Below are 19,770 nucleotides of genomic sequence, written 5' to 3' on the forward strand. Positions count from 1 at the left end.
TAACAGAAAGCATTTCCGGATCCCCTTAATTGTCAATACTTTGTCTCTACTCAAATTATCCAGCACTGACATCTATATACACACTGTATCCCTCCCCTGTAAGATGTAAGCATCTTGAAGGGATGAATTATTTCATTATTGTCTTCTTATACCCACTGCATATTTGATGAGGAGGGCCTAGTAGAAAGCTGGATTTATGATTTCAACAATGTAGGAAGTTCCTGGCAAGGATCTCCTTGCACCAATGCGGGTCAATGCCTTCTCTGTAGCTTAAAGTCTTAGAGATTTGATAAGAAGGTAAGTCATCTGCTCAGGGTTACATATACCTGTTGAACTGAACTGGAATTATGAACTCATCTCTAAAAGTTAGATGATTGATTTATCCCAAGGTCATAGACCCAAGTGGCACCTGTGAGTCTCTAACTTTGTTTTTCTGATTTAATCCACTTTTCTTTCCACTCATCTACATATATTCCTTCTTTCACTAGATACTGACTTTAAGGTACAATTTAAAGACCAATACCTATTTAAGAACTCACTATATCACCTGCTTTTTCTTTCCTCATTGGTCATCAGAGATGAAATGAAGTCCAAAGGATTGGGGAAAATCTTTGGAAAACTTGTATAACGTTCTTCTCTTTCCTGCCTCAGTATATTGTCTATCAGCTAACATTTTCCCAAGATAAACAAAGTCACAGATTCAGCTTGCATTGACACTTCAGTTCTTAAAGATCTTAAATTTCCTCTTATTAGGTGCTCTGAGCATTTCAGATGAAGATAAAAAAATAATCAACAGATTTTCAGAGAAATTGGATAATTTTGTACAGAGGATTCTGTCATCCCATTTTCATGATTATACCCCCAAGAGAATAGAAAAGGGTTCAGAACATAGCTGTTGCTAATCTTATAACAGAGCCATCAGCATGCAAATACTAAGATGGTTTCTGGGCCCAAAGACCATGGATGACTATGGTCAAGATTCTCCTAGAGCAGCAACAGGCCCTGGCACATAGTAGGCATTTAATAAATGCTTGTGGATCATTTAATTAAAATTCTTTGCAAACAAAATCAAACAGAAAGCAGCTTGTTGATATATCTACATTTGAAAACAACTTCTTCCTTTTAAATGGACCGTATGTTTTTCCTCTCCACTAAAATACTCCTGATGCCTGACCAGCTGTGGGTTAGTTTTCAAAGGTGCCTCTTAATCAGTGGCAGGGTCTCACTAGCTAAAAATGCTTCAAATACATCTACTGTCAGAAGATTAGTCCAAGGGCTTCATCATCAGGGCACTGACCACCACTTGATGAATTTTTGTTTTTTGGGCCATGGTAAATGAAAAAGACTCTCCACTAAGGAACTCTCTACTGAGGTTGTGGTAGAGAGACTGGGAATAGAGAGAACATGAATGAAATTAAGGACTTTTTAAAGTGCTAAATTATCCCTTCTCCAATTACGAAACTAATGTGTCAGAATACACACACACACACACACATACATATGTATATATGTTCATTGATTTGGAAATTTCCTCTAACCATAGACTGTAATGCATCCATGTCCATTCATCCTAAGCAACTCTTGCCCATATCTTCCCATAAATCCAATATAAGTGGCCCACCCCATGACCTAGAAGCCTTCTTCTTGTCTACTTGACATAGTGAGGATACCAGTGGAATCAGAGTGTCCATCCAATATCTTCTTCTCTCATCATGTGATCAACCTACTTTCTATTCCTATCATAAATTTTTCTAATGACATCTTTTGTTCTGGTTATTCTTCAAAGTTCACCGGTCCTGTATGTGATTCTCTAGTAACCTCTTTATGAAATATATTTTCATTTCTTTGGAAACTATTGTGTTCCATGTCTCATCGTCATATAACATCATCAACAAAATAGCTACTAAAAATAGGCCTTTGTTTCTGAGAGAAATTTGCAAGATAGACCATCCTTTTTTTTTTTCTTAAGGCAACGTAACTGATCTCTTCTTGTGCCTTCTTCTCTTCCTACTGTTAAATTCTGGGCCTGACTCAGCCAGTTGTACTGTCTAGCACAGAGGCTGGCACTTAATAGATGCTTATTATATATTTGTGGGTTAATTGATTGGATTTATCTATTCTACATATATATCCTAAAGGACAGATCTATAGGTTGTCTATCCTACAATATGTCAATAATCTGGGCAAGTCATTCTTCATCAACTTGGTCTTTCCTGCATGCATGGTCGAACCAAATCTTTTTTGAGTGGTTACAGATCCTTCTTGCAATGTTCTGGGGTTTGAATATGACTTAAAAAATGCAATGGATTAGAACATGGTGGTCTCAAACTGAGATATGAAATATTTTATCATGGGAAACCAAAGGCATTTGCAAATTTGCTGTGTCATTCAGTAGATTATAAAGGAATTTTCTTGTGTAGGAATCACACTATTGACTGTATGTAGGTTGAGGGCCAGAATCATGTCTTACTTATCTGGTGCCATTTTATGGGCCTAGCAAAGTGTTCTCCACACAACAAGTGCTCAATAAACATGCCTATTTAATAATACGTTTTGCTGGATTAGGAACTGGTTGAATGGTTACAACCAAGGAGTGGTTTTTAATGAGCCCATTGTAATAATTATCAACAAGTATTTATTGAGGGCCTACTATGTGCCAGGCATTGTTGGTGATTCTGGTGGGGAGAGGCGGAGGAGAGTTCTCACATTTGAAAAATAATATGCTTGGAAAACAGTACTTTGATATTAACAGTTGATCCTAATTCTCTTTGGGAAAAATGTATTGATTTGAAATGCTGTCTACTTTTAACTGAGATTGACTTCTATAAAGAAATACTATTTTGTTGGAAAGTATACTAAACTTTGTTTTATTTTTAGCTATGCATCTGAGAAGTCTAACTGTGGACCACATGCCCATAACCATTACCTGATGTGATGCTGTATAATAGCTTAGCCATTTGCTCTTCAATTAAATTCACATCAGGTCTAGAAATTTACAAAAATGTAAAAGTTTTTCTAACTTTGAAACTGGAATTGTGCCAATTCATCCTTATCATCTGGTGGTTTCTCTCGGGAGTAAGAGATCTGGATGTCATTTGCTGAAAGACGTATTACAAATGCATGGATGAGAAGCAGAAATGGGGGCTGTGCAATGGGATGGGTGTAGGATGTCTGCACATTATAAATTTGCCATAGGAATATGCTATGATGTGATAATGTTGAGTGGAAGGCTAAGAATATATGAAACCACAAAAGATACACATATAGCCTGGCTCTGAAATGCCCAATATGAAAGGCTAAAGTTATAGCAAGGAAGGAATGGACTGAAGAAAGCAAAAAAAAATCTAGAGACTAGTTAATGATCTACGGATGCTAAAATTATCACTCTTTGGTAATCCCATTCTACCATTAGCTTACACACTAATGTAATACACTAATGCTCATCATGCTTATATATGCTCTGCGGCATGGATCAAACTTCGTTGTTGTTTTTCAAATGTATCTGACTCTCTGTGACTCCATTTAAGGTTTCCTTGGCAGAGATACTGGGGTGGTTTGTCATTTCCTTCTCTAACTCATTGTATAGATGAGGAACTGAGGCAAACAAGGTTTAGTGACATGCCCAGGGTGACACGGCAAATGAGTGTCTGAGGCCAGATTTTGAACTCATGAAGATGAGTCTTCCAGACTCCAGACCTGGCACTCTATCTACTGTGCCACCAACTGCCATAGAGCAAACTGAGGTACGTTTAAAAAGAAAACAAACCCAAAACAAAAAAATTAAACTTTTGCTTATTTGTGCTATCTTATGACAAGAAATGCAGAAATACGATTGAGGTATCAGTGGTGTAGGCATGTGGTTATAAATTTATATTTTATATAGATAATAGAGAGATTGGACAGATACTTTTGAAAATATTGTATCCTGTTAAACTATTAAGTGGATTCTCATTCTATAAAAATAAGATTCCTTCACTAATATCCTCCCTGGTTTTTCATCACAGTATGGAGGTAACCTTAGATCCTTAGATTCTTAAACACTTTTCCAATTGAGTACAATCAAGAGTTCTTAATCTCTCTCTCTCTCTCTCTCTCTCTCTCTGTGTATGTATGTATGTATGTATGTGTGATGGACCCCTCTGACAACCTGGTGAAGCCTTCAGATCTGTTCTTAGAATAATGTTTATATATATAGTAGGTGTCTAAAGACCCAATGCTTTCTCTCTTAGTCATTGTTGGCAAAATTCTTACTAGAGTCCTTCTAAATAGGCTGATACTTCACCTGGAAGATGGGCATATACCTAAGAGCTGTGTGGATTCAGAAATGGCCGAGGAACAGTTGATATGGTGTTTGCTGCCCAACAACACCAGGAGAAATGCCAGGAGCAGAACAGAGGTCCGTGGACCACAGAACAGGTCTGTGGATCTGACCAAGGCCTTTGACACTGTTAGTTGTGAGGACTTATGGAAAATTGTGTCAAATATTTGGTTGCTCAGAGAAGTTCATCAATATTGTACATCAATTTCATGATGGCATGTTTGCCCAGGGTTCTGGATAATGGACAAAACTCTTGTGCCTTCCCAGTCACAAATGGAGTGAAACAGGGCTGTGTGCTTCCTCCCATGCTATTTAGCATATTGTTTTCAGCCATGTTGACAAATGCTTTCAATGAGAATGAACACAGCATCAAGGTCAACTATCGCACTGATGCTAAGTTCTTCAATTTGAAAAGGTTACAAGCCAAGACCAAAGTGGAGGGAGTGTTGGTGCATGATTTTCTGTTTGTAGATGATTGTGTACTCAATGCAGCCTCTGAAGCTGAGATGCAACAAAGTATGGATCAATTCTCTGCTGCCTGTGCTAATTTTGGCCTAATAACTAACACCAAAAAAACATAAGTGCTCCATCAGTCACCACTACACCATCCATACATGGAACCATTGGTTACAACAAATGGAGAAGTTTTGAATGCTGTGGATAAGTTCACTTACCTTGGTAGTGTACTTTCCAGGGACGTACACATTGACAATGAGGTTGATGAATGCGTTGCAGAGCTAGCTCAGTGTTTGGGAGGCTCCGAAGAAAGGTTTGGGAGAGAAGAGATATTAGACTGACTACCAAACTGAAGATCTACAGAGCTGTTGTGCTGACCTCATTGTTATAAGTTTCTGAAACATGGACAGTCTACTAGCGCCATGCCAGGAAACTGAATCGTTTTCACTTGAACTGTCTTAGGAAGATTCTGAGGATCACCTGGCAGGATAAGGTACCAGACATTGAAGTCCTTGCTAGAGCTGAACTGCCAAGTATTCAAACTATGTTTCAGAGAGCGCAACTCTGATGGGTTGGCCATGTTGTTCGAATGCAAAATGTATGCTTGCCAAAAAGACTATTTTATGGAGAACTTGCATGAGGCAGGGGATCACATGGTAGCCAGAGGAAATGATATAGGGACACTCTCAAAGTCTCTCTCAAGAACTTTGGATTTAACTGTGCAACATGGGAGACACTGGCACAGGACTGCTCAGCATGGCGTGCCCACATAAGAAAAGGTGCTGTGATCTTTGAGCAAAGCAGAATTGAGACAGCACAAAGTAAATGCAGGATGCAAAAATTTGGGATACCCACCCCAAATATTCAAACAGACTATCTGTGCCCAACCTCCAGTAGAGCATTCTGAGCTGGTATTGGTCTGATCAGCCACAGCTGGACACACTGAAATTCCACTTTACAATTGTGATGTCATTTTGGTCCTCTTTGAAGACAAAGGACAACAACTAACCAACCAAAGGCCCAATGCTATTTACGTTTATGGTTTACAAAGACCTTTCCAAGCACAGCTTGTAAGGCAAATTTGCTAATAGCATTATTACCTTTATTTTACACATAAAGAACCTGAGGCTCTGAGAGGTGAATCTGAGATTTTGTGATTTGCCCTGGATCACACAACTAATGAGTGTCTAAGTCAGGACTCAACCCAGACCTCCAGACCATGGACCATGGATTCCCAGTCACATTCTTTCTACTATGCTCAGTATCTACCATGTGAAGAAGAGTCTAGTTAAGTTCAGGAAGGTTCATATCAAGAAAACTGGCCACTAGATGATGATGTATTTTTGGTCACATCACCTCATGAATATCATATATACCAAGTCAAAGTTATGAAGAGGTTGTGACCTGCACTCCTGAAAAGTATGTTCAACCTTCATTGCCAAAGAAGACCATGCCATCAGAGAAATGATGACATGACTTGCACTTGACTTTGTTTTGAGTGAGGGAGGGCTGTGCAGGTCACCAGCCTCCCTTCTCCTCCAAAGCCATCTGAATCCAGTGACCAGATATTCATCAGGATGACTGGAGATGACCCAGGATGAGGCAATTGGGGTTAAGTGACTTGACCAAGGTCTCACAGCTAGTGAGTGTCAAGTGTCTGAGGTGAGATTTGAACTCAGGTCCTCCTGACTCCTGCACTGGTACTCTATCCACTGTACCACCTAGCTGCTCACTCCTAAAAAATACACCCACATTGATGAAATCATGTAAAGAAACAAAATTACTAAATTTACTAAATAATAAATTTATCAAAGTAAATAGCAGACAGGGTATTAATTTTATTTACTCAATGTTGGCCTTGAAGTGATTGGGTGATACAGTAGATAGAGTGCTAGGGAAGGAGTCAGGAAGTCTTGAGTTCAAATCTTGTTTCAGAGACATATTATGGGTGACTGAGGAAATCACATAGCCTTTGCCTGCTTCAGTTTCCTCAGTTGTAAAATGAGGATAATTACCTACCTTCTAGGGTTATTGTGATAATATTTATAAAGCACTTCACATAGCAGATGCTTTAAAAATGCTTATTTTTTTCCTTCATTTATTGAGGATGCTGTGAAATGGCAAAGGAATTTTCATAGCTCTCAGAAATAAAAAAAGATAAGCTTTCTTTTGCTCCTTAATTATCTGTAGCTGGCAGGGTTATTTAGTTTGAGAGAATTGCACTAATGAGGTCAAACTTGTGGGCCTTCCTCCCATAAGGCTACTTAGCTTCACTCTGACTCTACTTTTATCCCAGGCCAGCTGTCTCACCACGTACATTGATCTCCAGGGGGTCAGTTAATGAGGTAGATTCAACATAAAAGAAACTCCTATTGACAAGCAATTGTCAATGTCATCTTTGTGTGAGAGAGGGCATATTTTAACAATCTAGAAAACAGTGTACTTCCCAGAACTGGAATTATATAGATGGATGGTCTTCTACAGACAAAAAAAGATTTACATTTCATCTTGATTACATGTTGTGCTGTAGTTTAACTATGGTAGCAAGTTTTACTAGCATTCAAGAAGTATAATATATAATAAAAGTTTGCGGACATTATAATAAGCATAGGCTTTCCAGAAAAAGACATACTCAAGTTAATTATTTTTCTGATTTTTGCCAGACTTAAATATGTCATGTATCAAGACATTCCCTCCCCCAAATACTGAAATGAAGGGTGGGTCAGTATCTTTTCTCCCTTTTGTTTTAAATTTCCCATCCAGCAAGTTACTAAAGGCACTGGCTTTAATTTTGTGGGACCTAAAGAGGGACATATTTTCTGTCAACATATTATTATTGGTACATTTATTTTATCTATTATCAGAGAACAATATTACTTGAGAAGAGAATTTCAGCTTAGAACCTATTGCTCAAGTTCAACACTTTTATTTTACAAATAGGGAGAAAGAGATCTAGAGAGATCAAGTGATTTGCCCACAGTCAAAATGGAGCAAAATTAGAATTTGAACTGAGGTCCTCTTATGCTAATTTCAGTGTTCTCCCCATGTAATCACTCCTTCTATAGGAACATGTTCATAAAAGTCTGAAACTTAGAGTGTTAAATTTACTTTGAAAGGTGTATATTGTCTTAAAGGGTTGGGTACCCACTTCACCAATGCAGGGCATAACCTCTTTCATTTTTATTTGCATATGTCTTCCATAGGGGAAGCTAACCAATCTAAAACTTTTCCTTTAAGTTAATTTGACATGTGGTGGGAGCTATTTCAGTATTTATGCTACCCATCTGTTATCCTTCAGTCTCATTTCATGATCTGTATACTGCCCTTTTCAGGTCACACTTATCCCTAGGATCTTTTATGCCACTTCTCCTTTGCAAGTCATCATGGGTAATATCCTATAATCTATTTAGATTTGCCATAGTTCTTTCCATTGTACTTAGAGTCACCTAAAATTCTGATCCCCCCAAGACTGCATCTTATTTCCATGCCTTGGGTTCTTGAAAACTATGCCAGTGGAACACAAGTTCTAGTAGGTTCCACCATGTTGCAAAGGCCCAAGTACAGCCCTGGCAATGGCCTGTCTCCTCTTTGAGGTACAAATTAGTGAATTACAGAAAGTCTCATCATCACAGAGTGATGAATTTTTTTTGGCTGTGGTGACAATTTGCTAAGTGATCAAAATGCCATTCTGAGTTACCAACAGCAGAAATATTTGGTTCTTGGCTGAGCAAGAAGGTTTTATTTGAGGTTTTCATTTATTCTTAAATCCCCTCTCAGTTTCTCATCTCAAGTGACAGGCTCTACCAATAATAATGTTTGTGTCACCAAGTTTTCTTCATGGACCAGATGGGAATTCATGCATTTCTTATTAGTTTCATGAGACATATTTTGGCTTTTTTTCACAGATCATTTATGGATGTCAATCTCAAGACACCAGTCAGCTAAACTATTGAGATTTCCCACATTCCCCTATCATGCTTTTCAGTGTGATACTATCAAGTAAGCCTTGCAGTGCTATCACCACATACAATCAAGCATTACACATTTAGGAAATTGAATACTCAAAAAGAAGCAAATAAATGAATCATGAAAAGAGTTAACATCTACCCCTCCTTTGTACCTACTGTGGATCCCCAGAAAATGGTCTTCTGGCCATTGCTTGAAGACCTCTAATGCTGGAGAAATCACCACATCTCCAGGAAGTCTATTCTATTTTTGGACAGCTCTAATTATTAGGAATATTACTCATATCTTCTCTGTAGCTTCTACTCACTGCTCTATGAAGTTGAGAAACAAAGATCTAACCTTTCCTATTTGCGACAGCCCTTCAAATACCTGAAGCAGGTATTATATCCCAATGTAAGTTAGGTGCTTAGTAAATTTTCCTTAAACTGAATTGTTGAAAAGTTCCTTCTAAGTTTTACTTCTTCAGATTCAGCATCACCATTTTCTTCAATAAGTTCTCCATAACATGGTTTCCATTCTCTTCATGTTCTAGGTAGTCTTTGTTTAGGAGCATTCCAGTCATTAAATATAATTTCTTAGATGTGGTGATCAGAAAGAGGCACAATATGTGTCTCTTGGGATGTGTTCAAAACAGGGTAAAGTAGAATAAGAAATTCTTTGGATGATGGATCATGACAAATTTAAGACAATTACGGAATATTTTTATGTATTCTATTTTGTTTTTATTATGCATAGCAATTTTGTTTAATTATAAGTAGCATTACTTATAACTATAATTATAAGTAGTACTAATTATAAGTAGTACTTTTCATTGTCAAATGGTATCTTTTATGGAAAAAAATATTTTAGCAATTCTGATGTCATGGTTTGGGGGTAGTTATGGAAATAGTACAACCAGAAAATGTGGTAATCAGTATTGTAAGGAAAAAAATTTTCTATCACTAAATCCTAGGGTTTACTTCTACTAGTCCATGACAATGATTCTTCATCTTTCATCTGCTTTCTGACTATTGACCCATCATCCAGCTTTTCTAGATACAGGTTAAAGTCAAGACTCCTATTCATTGACTGATATTCTGGCAATACAAACTCTGTGGTTGGGTAATGACATTAAAAAAATATTTCTATCTTCTCTTGATAAGCTTAATGAAGGAGAATATTTTGTGTTTTCTCCTCTCCCCTCCTATCCTTCCTCTCTCTCTCTCTCTGTCTCTACACACACACACACACACACACACACACACACACACACAAAATCTCCCCCCCCCTGTCTCTGCACACACACACACACACACACACACACACACACACACAATCTTCCTCTTCCTCCCTCTCTCTTCCTTCCCTTCTCTTTCTTTTTTGGAAAAGCATCTGGTAATCTTTGAAGATACATATTAAACCACAATGCTATCCATGCATTATTACCACTTTGCTGATATTAAAATGATTATATTGAGAAACAACGGTAACAACAGCTGACATTTACGTGATATTTTGAAGTTTACAAAATGCTTTCCAAACATCATCTCTCAGGAGTCTCACAGTTGCTCTGTGAGGAGGGTAACTACCATGGGTTGTATTGTCCTTATTTTACTGATGAAGCAGGTGAGAGTCAGAGAGATTCAGTGACTTGCCTGGGACCCACAGTTGGTCAATATCACAAGTATCAAAGGAAAAGTCCCATCCCTCCACCCTCCCACCAGTCTAGAACTCCATCTACTAAACCATGTTACTTCTCAACACATGATAGTCTAAAATACTGTCAATGATAATTCTATTACATATTAGAAACTCCTCCTTTAGAATTAATATAAAAACAAATGGCTGCATTTCTTTGGGTGGTGAGAGCAAGCTTGCTTTCCAACTATTACCATAAACACTTTAAGCCTTGCACAAATCCAGTGGTCTTAGTGAGTTGTCTTGGCCAACAGTGCTAATTAGCAAGTGGCCACTCCTCTAGTGATAAGCATATCCAAGTTTAGTTTGGCTGGTCCTTGAAAGACATAATCATAGTCTGTTACTTAGTTCTTGCTCAAAGCTTTTCCAACTTAGCTGGAGCCACCAGACCTTGTTAAAAATTAACCCTGGTTTTTCATTGCAAATTTAAGATAAATGGCTCTGTGTGTGAGTGTGAGTGTGTGTGTGTGTGTGTGTGTGCGCGCGCGTGTGTGTATCAATTAGAAAAATACAATTTCTTTCTAGTACAGCCTTCCCCTCTGAGATTACTTTCATCTGCTTTATATACAAGCAATCCCCAAAGGAAGTTTAAAGCTTACTTTTTTGGGACCCACAGCATGTGGTATGCATGTATAAGCATGTGCTAAGTATGTACTTGGTTATTTGCTTGCTTACTCTTCATTTGAATATGAGCTCTTTGAGAACAGATTAGTATTTGCCTTTTTTTTGTAACACCAACACTTAGCTTAGCCCAAAGTAGTTAATAAATGTTTCTTGATTAATTATTTTCATTTAATACAATATCTAGGCATCATAGAAAATAGAAACTTAATCCTATTATTCATCCAGAGAACATAATCTAATTGGATCTTTTCTGTCTCTGGAAATGGAACAAAATTATTTGTATGGCTCAAGAATATTAATCAATCTTACACAATAGAAAAGCAGGAGGAGAACAGAATAAGAGAAGGGTTGTTCATTCATTTCAATTGTTGCCAACTCTTCATGACCCCAGTTGGGGTTTTCCTGGCAAAGATACTGGAGTGGTTTGTCACTTCCTTCTCCAGCTTATTTGACAAGTGAGGAAACTGAGGTTTAAGTGACTTATAGGAGGGGAGAGACATACAGCTAGTGCTCTAGCCACTGTGCCACCTAGCTGCCCATAAGAGAAGGGGGGAGGGTGATAAAAGGAAGGAAGTGGTAAGAAGCAAAACAGACATTTGAGGAGGGATTGGGGGACAGGGATGGAGGGAGGGAAAAAGAGAAATAATAGAAAAAGTAAGATGGAGGGAAATATACAGTTAGTAATTATAACTGTGAATATGAATGGGATGAACTCACCTACGAAATGGAAATAATAGTAGAACTGATTAGAAATAAGCATTCAGCAATATGTTACATATAAGAAACATACTTGAAGCAGAAAGTCACACACACAGAGTTAAAATAAGGGTCTGGGACAGAATCTATTATGCTTCAGTGAAAGTACAAAAACTCCGGGTTTGCAATCACGATCTCAGAGAAAGCAAAAGCAAAAATAGATCTAATTAAAAGAGATAATTGGGCAGCTAGGTAGTACAGTGGATAGAGCAACTGACCTACAATCAGGAAGACTCATCTTCCTGAGTTCAAACTGCTTGAACTCCTCATTTGTAAAAACAGCTAGAGAAGGAAATGGCAAACCATTTCTGTATCTTTTTCAAAAAAACCCCAAATGGGGTCAGAAAGAGTCAGACATGACTGAAAAATGACTGAACATCAAAAAAAAGAGATGATCAAGGAAATTACATTTTGCTAAAATCGTAGCACAATGAAGGAATATCAAAAAGTTTCATGGCAAGTTTCTCTGAAAAAGGCCTCATTTTTCAAATACATAAGGAATGTAACCAAGTTTATAAAAATAAGAGCCATCTCCCAATTGATAAATGATCAGATGATATGAACAGGCAGTTTTCAGAAGAAGAAATCAAAGCTCTCTATAGTAACGTGAAAAAATTCTGAGGCACCATTTCACATCTATCAGAAATGACAAATGTTGGAGGGTATATGGGAAGACAGAACTACTAATGAACTGCTGGTAGGGTTGTGAACTGGTCCAACCATTCTGAAGAGCAATTTGGAAGGGCTATAAAACTGTGCATACCTTTTGATTCAGCAATACCACTGCTAGTCAAAGATCAAAGAAAAAGGAAAAACACCTACATGTACAAAAAAATATCTATAATAGCTATTTAAAATGTGTACCAAATTCAGTGACAGCCCATTGTAACAGCAAGCAAAGTGGAATGTTTGTTTGTTTTCTTTTTTGGATTTGTTTCCCAGGCTCAAGCTAAATTGTGAGCATCTGAGGGTTCAGCTTGTTTGAGCCCTGATGGTTCATAGCTGGGCTGAGTCATGTGGATTTCATGCCTACTGACTCTGAGCCAATGAGAAGGCAAATCTTCATTTATATATATATTTATATATATATTTCATTTTATATATATATATTTATAGGAGGTTGGTCTTTTACTTTTGGGGGTTCGCTTACGAGAAGAATCTTGTGGTTACTTGGTGGAGACTCTGAGTGGCCCTATGCTCAGACCTCCAACTTCTCAGATGTGAAGGTTCTCTCGATCCAGGGATGTATGTAAATTGCATAGCAATACTGCTCTGATTCAGACCAACCTGTCTGTTGGTTTTTATTTCTCTGTTGAATAGATAGGAGGCTTGGTAGTTTTGGAAATGTAAAAGATAAAAAGGTATGTCTGGAAGCATTTGGTTAAGCTAATTAAAGAGATTTTGGATCCCTCAAAGGTTGCCTTTCCTTTTATAAATGCAGATCCAAGAATCTGTGATAGCAGCCCCTCTCCCCCTCCCCCCCATGTATGTCAGGGTGCTTACTGATACACCTGAGTGTCTGTTCTCTCCAAAGCCCCAAAGACAATTGGTTACTTCACTTACTTGCTGCTGAGGCAACGTCTCAGGGAATAGGAGGCTCCTCCTCCACAAGTTCGAGAACATTCACTCCATGGACCCCAGGCATCCCACAACGTATCTCGGTCTTCCTCAGATCTTGCTGTCCTGGAACTCTGAAAGAGACATAACATTTTCAATGGTGTGTATCCCAATATTTGTCAAAGAACTCTCAAACACTGTAGCTTCAAACCCATCTTAAAACAATTTATTTAGTTTAGAATTGTGAGGCACTTTTTAAGCAAGTAGACCATTGTACCAGGTACCACATGTACAGGAACCACTTGAGGATTAGCAGATGTCATTGGGCATCCAAACTTGTACATAAATTTCCAGAATCCAGGTTTATTAATAAAATTCAACACCTATAAAATCTGAGAGTGTTATATAAAGGTGTCAGTGTTGCTCTCTGCTTTTCCTATAGCTAAAAATTCACAGGGTGAATGAATTTACATAGATCTACAACTTCCTTTGCAAACAGAATCAGAATACCCCTACTCCAAATCCTGGTTCTGCCACTTTCTGGGTTTTAGGAAGTACCTGAAACTTCCTGGGCTTCAGTCACTTATAAAATGGTGACAATGCCAACTATCTCAGAGGGTTTTGCAAGAAAAATACTAATTACCATAGAAAGAGGACTTACAATCAGTGGTTAAAAATGGAATATAATGGGTAAATTTCTTAGGCCCCAAACAATGGGCTCATGGAGCAAAACAAATAAGATCTTGATGCAGTCTAGGGAGACAACTCATTATTCAGGCCGAGTAACAATAATCCACATTTTAAAATTACTTTGAAATTTATAAAAGACTTTCTTTATCACTGCCTCAGAAGGTAGCATTTGGAATGGAGGCTGGGCTGGGTAGGGAAAAAGGATAGAAGTGTTCTAGACCCATAATTTCATCATTGTCAAGAACTCCCAAGGTAGAAACTCCGCTCCATGGATACACATTGAAAAGAGTTCCCTGGAATACTAGAGAGGTTAAATGACATGTTCTTGGTCACACAATTAGTATGTGCCAGACATGGCACTTGAACTCATGTTTTCCTCACTCCAATGCACCATTATTGTATCCTTATTGTAGAGGCCCAGAAAACTAAAAGTTGTGGGACTGAAATCCAGGTCAAGAAGACAATGGATTTAAAGCTGGAAGGGACCTTACATGATATTAAGTCCCACCCTCATTCCTTTTACAGATGAGGAAAAGCAGGCACTGAAAGGTGTAGTGACTTCCCCAGCCTAACATAGCTAGTAAGTGCCTGAGGTGAGTGACTCATAGTCCAGTTCTCTATGCATAATGCCCCATAGTTGCCTCAAAAGCCACCTTGGGGCCTACTGGTCTTTTCCAGGATGGAACTTTTCAAAGACATACAATGTCAAATTTATCTGGTGATGCATAATCACCAGACTGTAATTTCCAGCTTCTCTAAATACGAAATGGCATAGGTAATAGAATCACATCTGCCACACAAAAATCCCTTCCTTCCAGAAGAAAATATTTATGGAGCCATGATGCCTGTTTTATAGGCTTGACAGAATCAATCTCTAATCACAGCAATGTGGAGTACTGTTTTTCCAGGGCTCAATTAAATAGGAGGGTGGAGAAAGAGGAGTTCAAGTACTAGACCAGGTTCCCTACACCTTGACTAGACTGACTTACCCCTTTGTTATAGGAGTGGGCATTCCCAAATGTTTTCTTTACATGCTTATTACATAAGTGCCCCACATTTAAAGTCCAGTGAGGATCACAACATTGTATATCACTCTCTAACCTGCTTTCTGCCAAATTGTAGGTCCAATGGCTTGCTTCTCTGTGCATGATTGGCAGAAAGATTAGGCAGTTTTGAAGGTGATGTTTGATCTACTTATTGCGTATGTAACAAATATAAATTTACTAAATGCAATTTCCCTTATTTTGTTCAAATAAAATGCAACTGAAATTCGAATCAGCCTCTATAACTGCTAGGATAAATGAAGTGATTAAAGGGAACAAGATCGGTGATTATAAGCTATGACTATATCCAGTCCCTACAGCTGCAAAAAATCAAATAGGCAACATTCACAGCTGTACTCCATCCCCCAGATGCAATCTTATTAGCATTTACATGTGAGATAAGAGGCCCAGAAAGCCAGTTTATTAAGGTTATTCCAGCTGGCTGCTCTCTGGGTAAGATTTTTGAAAAATGAAAATATGTGACTGTTATTGTGTTTTTGTAAAGAAACAAATGATTTCAAACTCTGTGTTGACCTTTCCCCCTTATTTGAGGAGCTGTTAATAAGGGGTCCAAGGTGTTGCTTCAATGACTAACCACCCTTACCTCATTAGCCATGCCAAGAGGAACACAGTGAGGTAGGCCCACTGAGGGCCCACATCCCTGTGAATTCCTCTGCACACCCACCCCGCAGAGAGGCATGTGCCTGCTATCCGCATTCCAAGATTTGTTATAAGACATATATTCCCAGAAAGCATGTGGTCTCAAACTGGAACAAACTCCAAGTTTTCTTTTAACAAGTGGAATAAACATAATTCATTTCAACTGAATCCATGTTTAATGTTAAGGAAAGTAAAGTGATTTTCCTCTTCTTTAACTTTGCCAGAACTCAGCATCTATGACCACGAATGACATTCTAGCAATACCTTTAAGGCCATTTAAAATCTCCTAGCATTTGTTTATTGCCTCTTTTAAGAGAGCCCTCCATATAAGCACATAACATGCTTAATCCTGTTAGGACATGGTTATTACTTTAAAACCTTAGCATGTGAACACCTATTCACTTGATAGTAAATTAACAAAAATGTGATCTTCCGTTTTCACCTAGTGAACTAAAAGCAGGGGTGAATTAGAGGACACTTTTGGAAAGCAACAGCCAATACTTAGGATGCCTAACACCCTCACTTCTCTTGGCTGCCCTGCCTGTCCACTTTAGCCTCCTTCTCCATTATACTAATGGACTAAATTAATCTGAATGCCTCGGAATCAAGGCCAACAACACCGTAAAAATCAAGATCAAGAGATTATCCTTGGCTTTGTTGTTGGAAATTTTAGCAAGAGTGCCAGGTAAGATGATGATGACTTTGTATATTAACATCTCTCTACTAAGAAGCAAATACTGACCCTGAACTTATTTATGTTGGCAGATGCTTCATCAGATGGCGGCTTCTCAAAAAAGCAGCAAAGCCTAATCTAAACCCTAGATCTACCTTGTGGGGAAAAGCCCATTACCCATCAAGGGGTTTGCTTCATCCTTTTTTTTTTCATCATGAAAGTATTGTTATGGGATGATGGCACTCCTTTTTTGACTCATACATTTTTGGAGTCCATGTCAGTGGGGATATGGGTTTAACCATGGTTCAAGGCAACTGAACTGAATGAACATTTAGTAAATGCCTATTATGTTCCACTCCTCAAGCTTGTGCTAAGTGCTAGGCATGAAGAAGGAGGAAAAAAGCTCACATTCTCCTTGGGGGTGAGCGTGGAGAGGTTTCTAATTTGGCACCGAATTTTCCAGGAAGAAAGATCACTACCCTGGAATCGTTGCAGTTAGGGCAACATAAACCAAGATCTAAACCTTTCTAGATCCATGGACCAGTCAAACTGATCCCTGGAGTTACCTTTAACAAGCATTTCCTGTCCTAGCTCCACTATAGCTCCCCCCATATAAAAGTACTGAGAACCTGTCAAGAGCATCTTCCTCCACCCTCAATTCAATGTGTTTCTCTAAGCATTGGCAAATGCCAATTGCCTAGACTACCGTCTTTAGTCATGATTCATTTTATCTCTCCCATGGTTAGAAGAAGTTTCCTTCACTCCAGCAGTGTTAGGGTGGTTTCCTTTCCTTGGCATTACTGGTTTATCTAAATGCAGCCCTAATCTGACAGCTTTGTTCTGTATTCTCAGGGCCAATTTCAGAAATGAAACCTCAGGTGAACAGCTCCAGGCCTGACAGTTACAAGTACTTAAAGCCCTTTGAGCAACTGCATGAAGCAATACTTTCCTTTTTCTTCACTGCCCAATATACACTTAGCCTCAGATTGACCTCATCTGTACAGATCTCTTTGTACAGACACCTTGTTCATTAGGGCTTGAGCAGGTTAGGAAGCCCATTTTCAAGATACTGTAGGAAAAAGGAAGATTAAGGAATCACAGAGTGGAGAATTATATGCCTACAAATATAAGGAGTACACAGGAGAAATGTATATATTTATGATACATATAAATATAGAAATACATATACGTAGGTTTATGTATGTATGTAAATATATGTATATTTGGGTGTCTTTATTTATCTTCTAATGTTGTAGCAGAGGAGTCTGGGGAGGGTAGTGGTGGGAAACAGGCATGATGGAATGGGGAGAGATTAAGCCTTGGAGTCAGCACACCTGAATTAGAGCTAGAAAGGACCTTGGAGATAATCTGGTCTGACTCCTTCATTTTACAGATTACATCTTTAATCCCAGATCAGATGCTTACTGGCTGTGTGACCATGGGGTAGTAATTTTACCTCTCAGATTCATCTGTAAAATGGGGCTGATCCTACTCTTAATTACTGCACAGGGTTGTTGTAGGAAAAATATCTTAGGAACATAAGTTATTATCAGTAAAACAATAATAATTCAGACTGAACAGAACTAGAGCTTTTAGGACAACACAAAAGTAAGAGGTATTTGGCTAATATGATTTTGTAAATTTAAGTTTGTTTAATAAACATTTGCTTAAGGAATTGACTGAATCTATATTTTTGTGTTTGAGTTTTACAGCCATGGGTTGTCTTTATGTCTCCGTCTATGAATCACAGAATACTATAATTCCGGAAAAGTGAAATGGAAGATTACTCCAAGGGCCCTGGGAGAAGCACATGATGGACAGAGGCAATTCGCAGTTGGTTACAGTTAGTGAAGGGGAAGTAGCATAAAGGATTCTGTCAAGAAATACATGATCCAAAAGGAGGTGGGCTAGGTACACTGTGAAAGCAAGCCACCACCAGGCGTAGATACAATGGAAGGAAGAAAGGAAGGAAAAAAGGAAGGGAGGGAGGAAGGAAGGAAAGAAGGAGGGAACAGAGGGAAGTGGAAAGAGGGAAGGAAAGGAAGGAAGAAAAAAAATCATTTATTAAACACCTGCTATGTGCCAGGAACTGTGCTAAGGACTTTACAAAAATTATCTCATCTGATCCTCACAACTCTAGGAGATAAGTGCTATTATAATCTCTCTTTCACAGTTGAGGAAACTGAATAACCACAGCTGGGTGGCACAGTGGATAGACTGCCAGGCTTGGAGTCCGAAGACTCATCTTGCTGAGTTCAAATCTGGCCTCAGATATTTACTTGCTCTGTGACCCTGTGTAAGTCACTTAAACCCTGTTTGCCTCAGTTTCCTTATCTGTAAAATGAGTTGGAGAAAGAAATGGCAAAACACTCCAATATCTCTGCCAAGAAAACCCCAAATGAGGTCATGAAAAGTAAAACATGATTGAACAGCAAGAAAATAATAATAGCTAACATTTGTATAATGTTTACTATGTGCCAGGCGATTGACAATTATAATCTGATTTGATCCTCACAACTGTGGGAGAGGGGTGCTATTATTATTCCCATTTTACAGACAAGGAAACTGAGGCAAACAGTGATTCAGTAACTTTCCACACATGAAGCTGGATTTAAACTCAGGTCTTCCTTCCAACGGTCTATCCACTCTACCACCAGCTGGTGAAATCACAAGAAAGACCTCCTTTGGCAAGAGTTATACAGAACAGGCAGGCAGGGATGGGTTGTGACCTGTAACACAGCAGGGAATACCCACATGGACAAGATCACAGATACACTGGCCTATTGGAGTATTTTACAGATGTGCACAAGTTCATGTAATTAGTGAGAGTATGGGGAAACTTCAAAGATCTGTGCTACGGTTAATCAATTAAGCAATCAATTAATTAACCATAGTAGTTAATAAGTACTTAGTACATGTGAGGCCCTGGATAAACTATAGGAATATAAAGGAAAAGCAAAAATAGTGACTGACCTCAAGGAGCTTATATTCTAATGGGGGGGAGGGGATATTTATGAATCGGTACACTGGAGATGAATACTGAGAGCTGGAAGGTAGCCAGAATCCTACTGTAAGATTAGCACTGGGGCACCTGAGTCTGTTTTAACTCTCACAGAACAGACACAACATTTATTTTTTAACACATCTGGAATTTCATGGGACAGTACAAAATGAATGTCATATACATCTAAGTGAAAGCAGCTTGAATAAGAAAGGAACTCTACCCATGATGAGAGAACCATCTTTCCATAGCATGTGTATGTATGTTTATTCTGTATATATATATATATATGTTGGGGACTAATGCGCTTAAAAAGATCAAGTATGGGAATCTTTGGGAATGGATATAG

At 38.4% G+C, this 19,770-nt stretch overlaps 1 protein-coding gene across 6 annotated transcripts in view; it reads right to left on the reverse strand.

Moving 5' to 3' along the window:
- The window catches only part of ADAMTSL1 (ADAMTS like 1), a 1,091,970-nt gene that overhangs the window by 368,107 nt on the left and 704,093 nt on the right, over nucleotides 1-19,770 (reverse strand). For all 6 annotated transcript variants that reach the window (XM_072655697.1, XM_072655722.1, XM_072655679.1 and 3 more), the window contains one exon: nucleotides 13,361-13,488. In XM_072655697.1, coding sequence (XP_072511798.1) covers nucleotides 13,361-13,488 — 128 coding nt within the window. The remainder of the gene's footprint in view (nucleotides 1-13,360; nucleotides 13,489-19,770) is intronic.

Source organism: Notamacropus eugenii, chromosome 1 (assembly GCF_028372415.1).
Source record: "Notamacropus eugenii isolate mMacEug1 chromosome 1, mMacEug1.pri_v2, whole genome shotgun sequence".
Taxonomy (NCBI): domain Eukaryota; kingdom Metazoa; phylum Chordata; class Mammalia; order Diprotodontia; family Macropodidae; genus Notamacropus; species Notamacropus eugenii.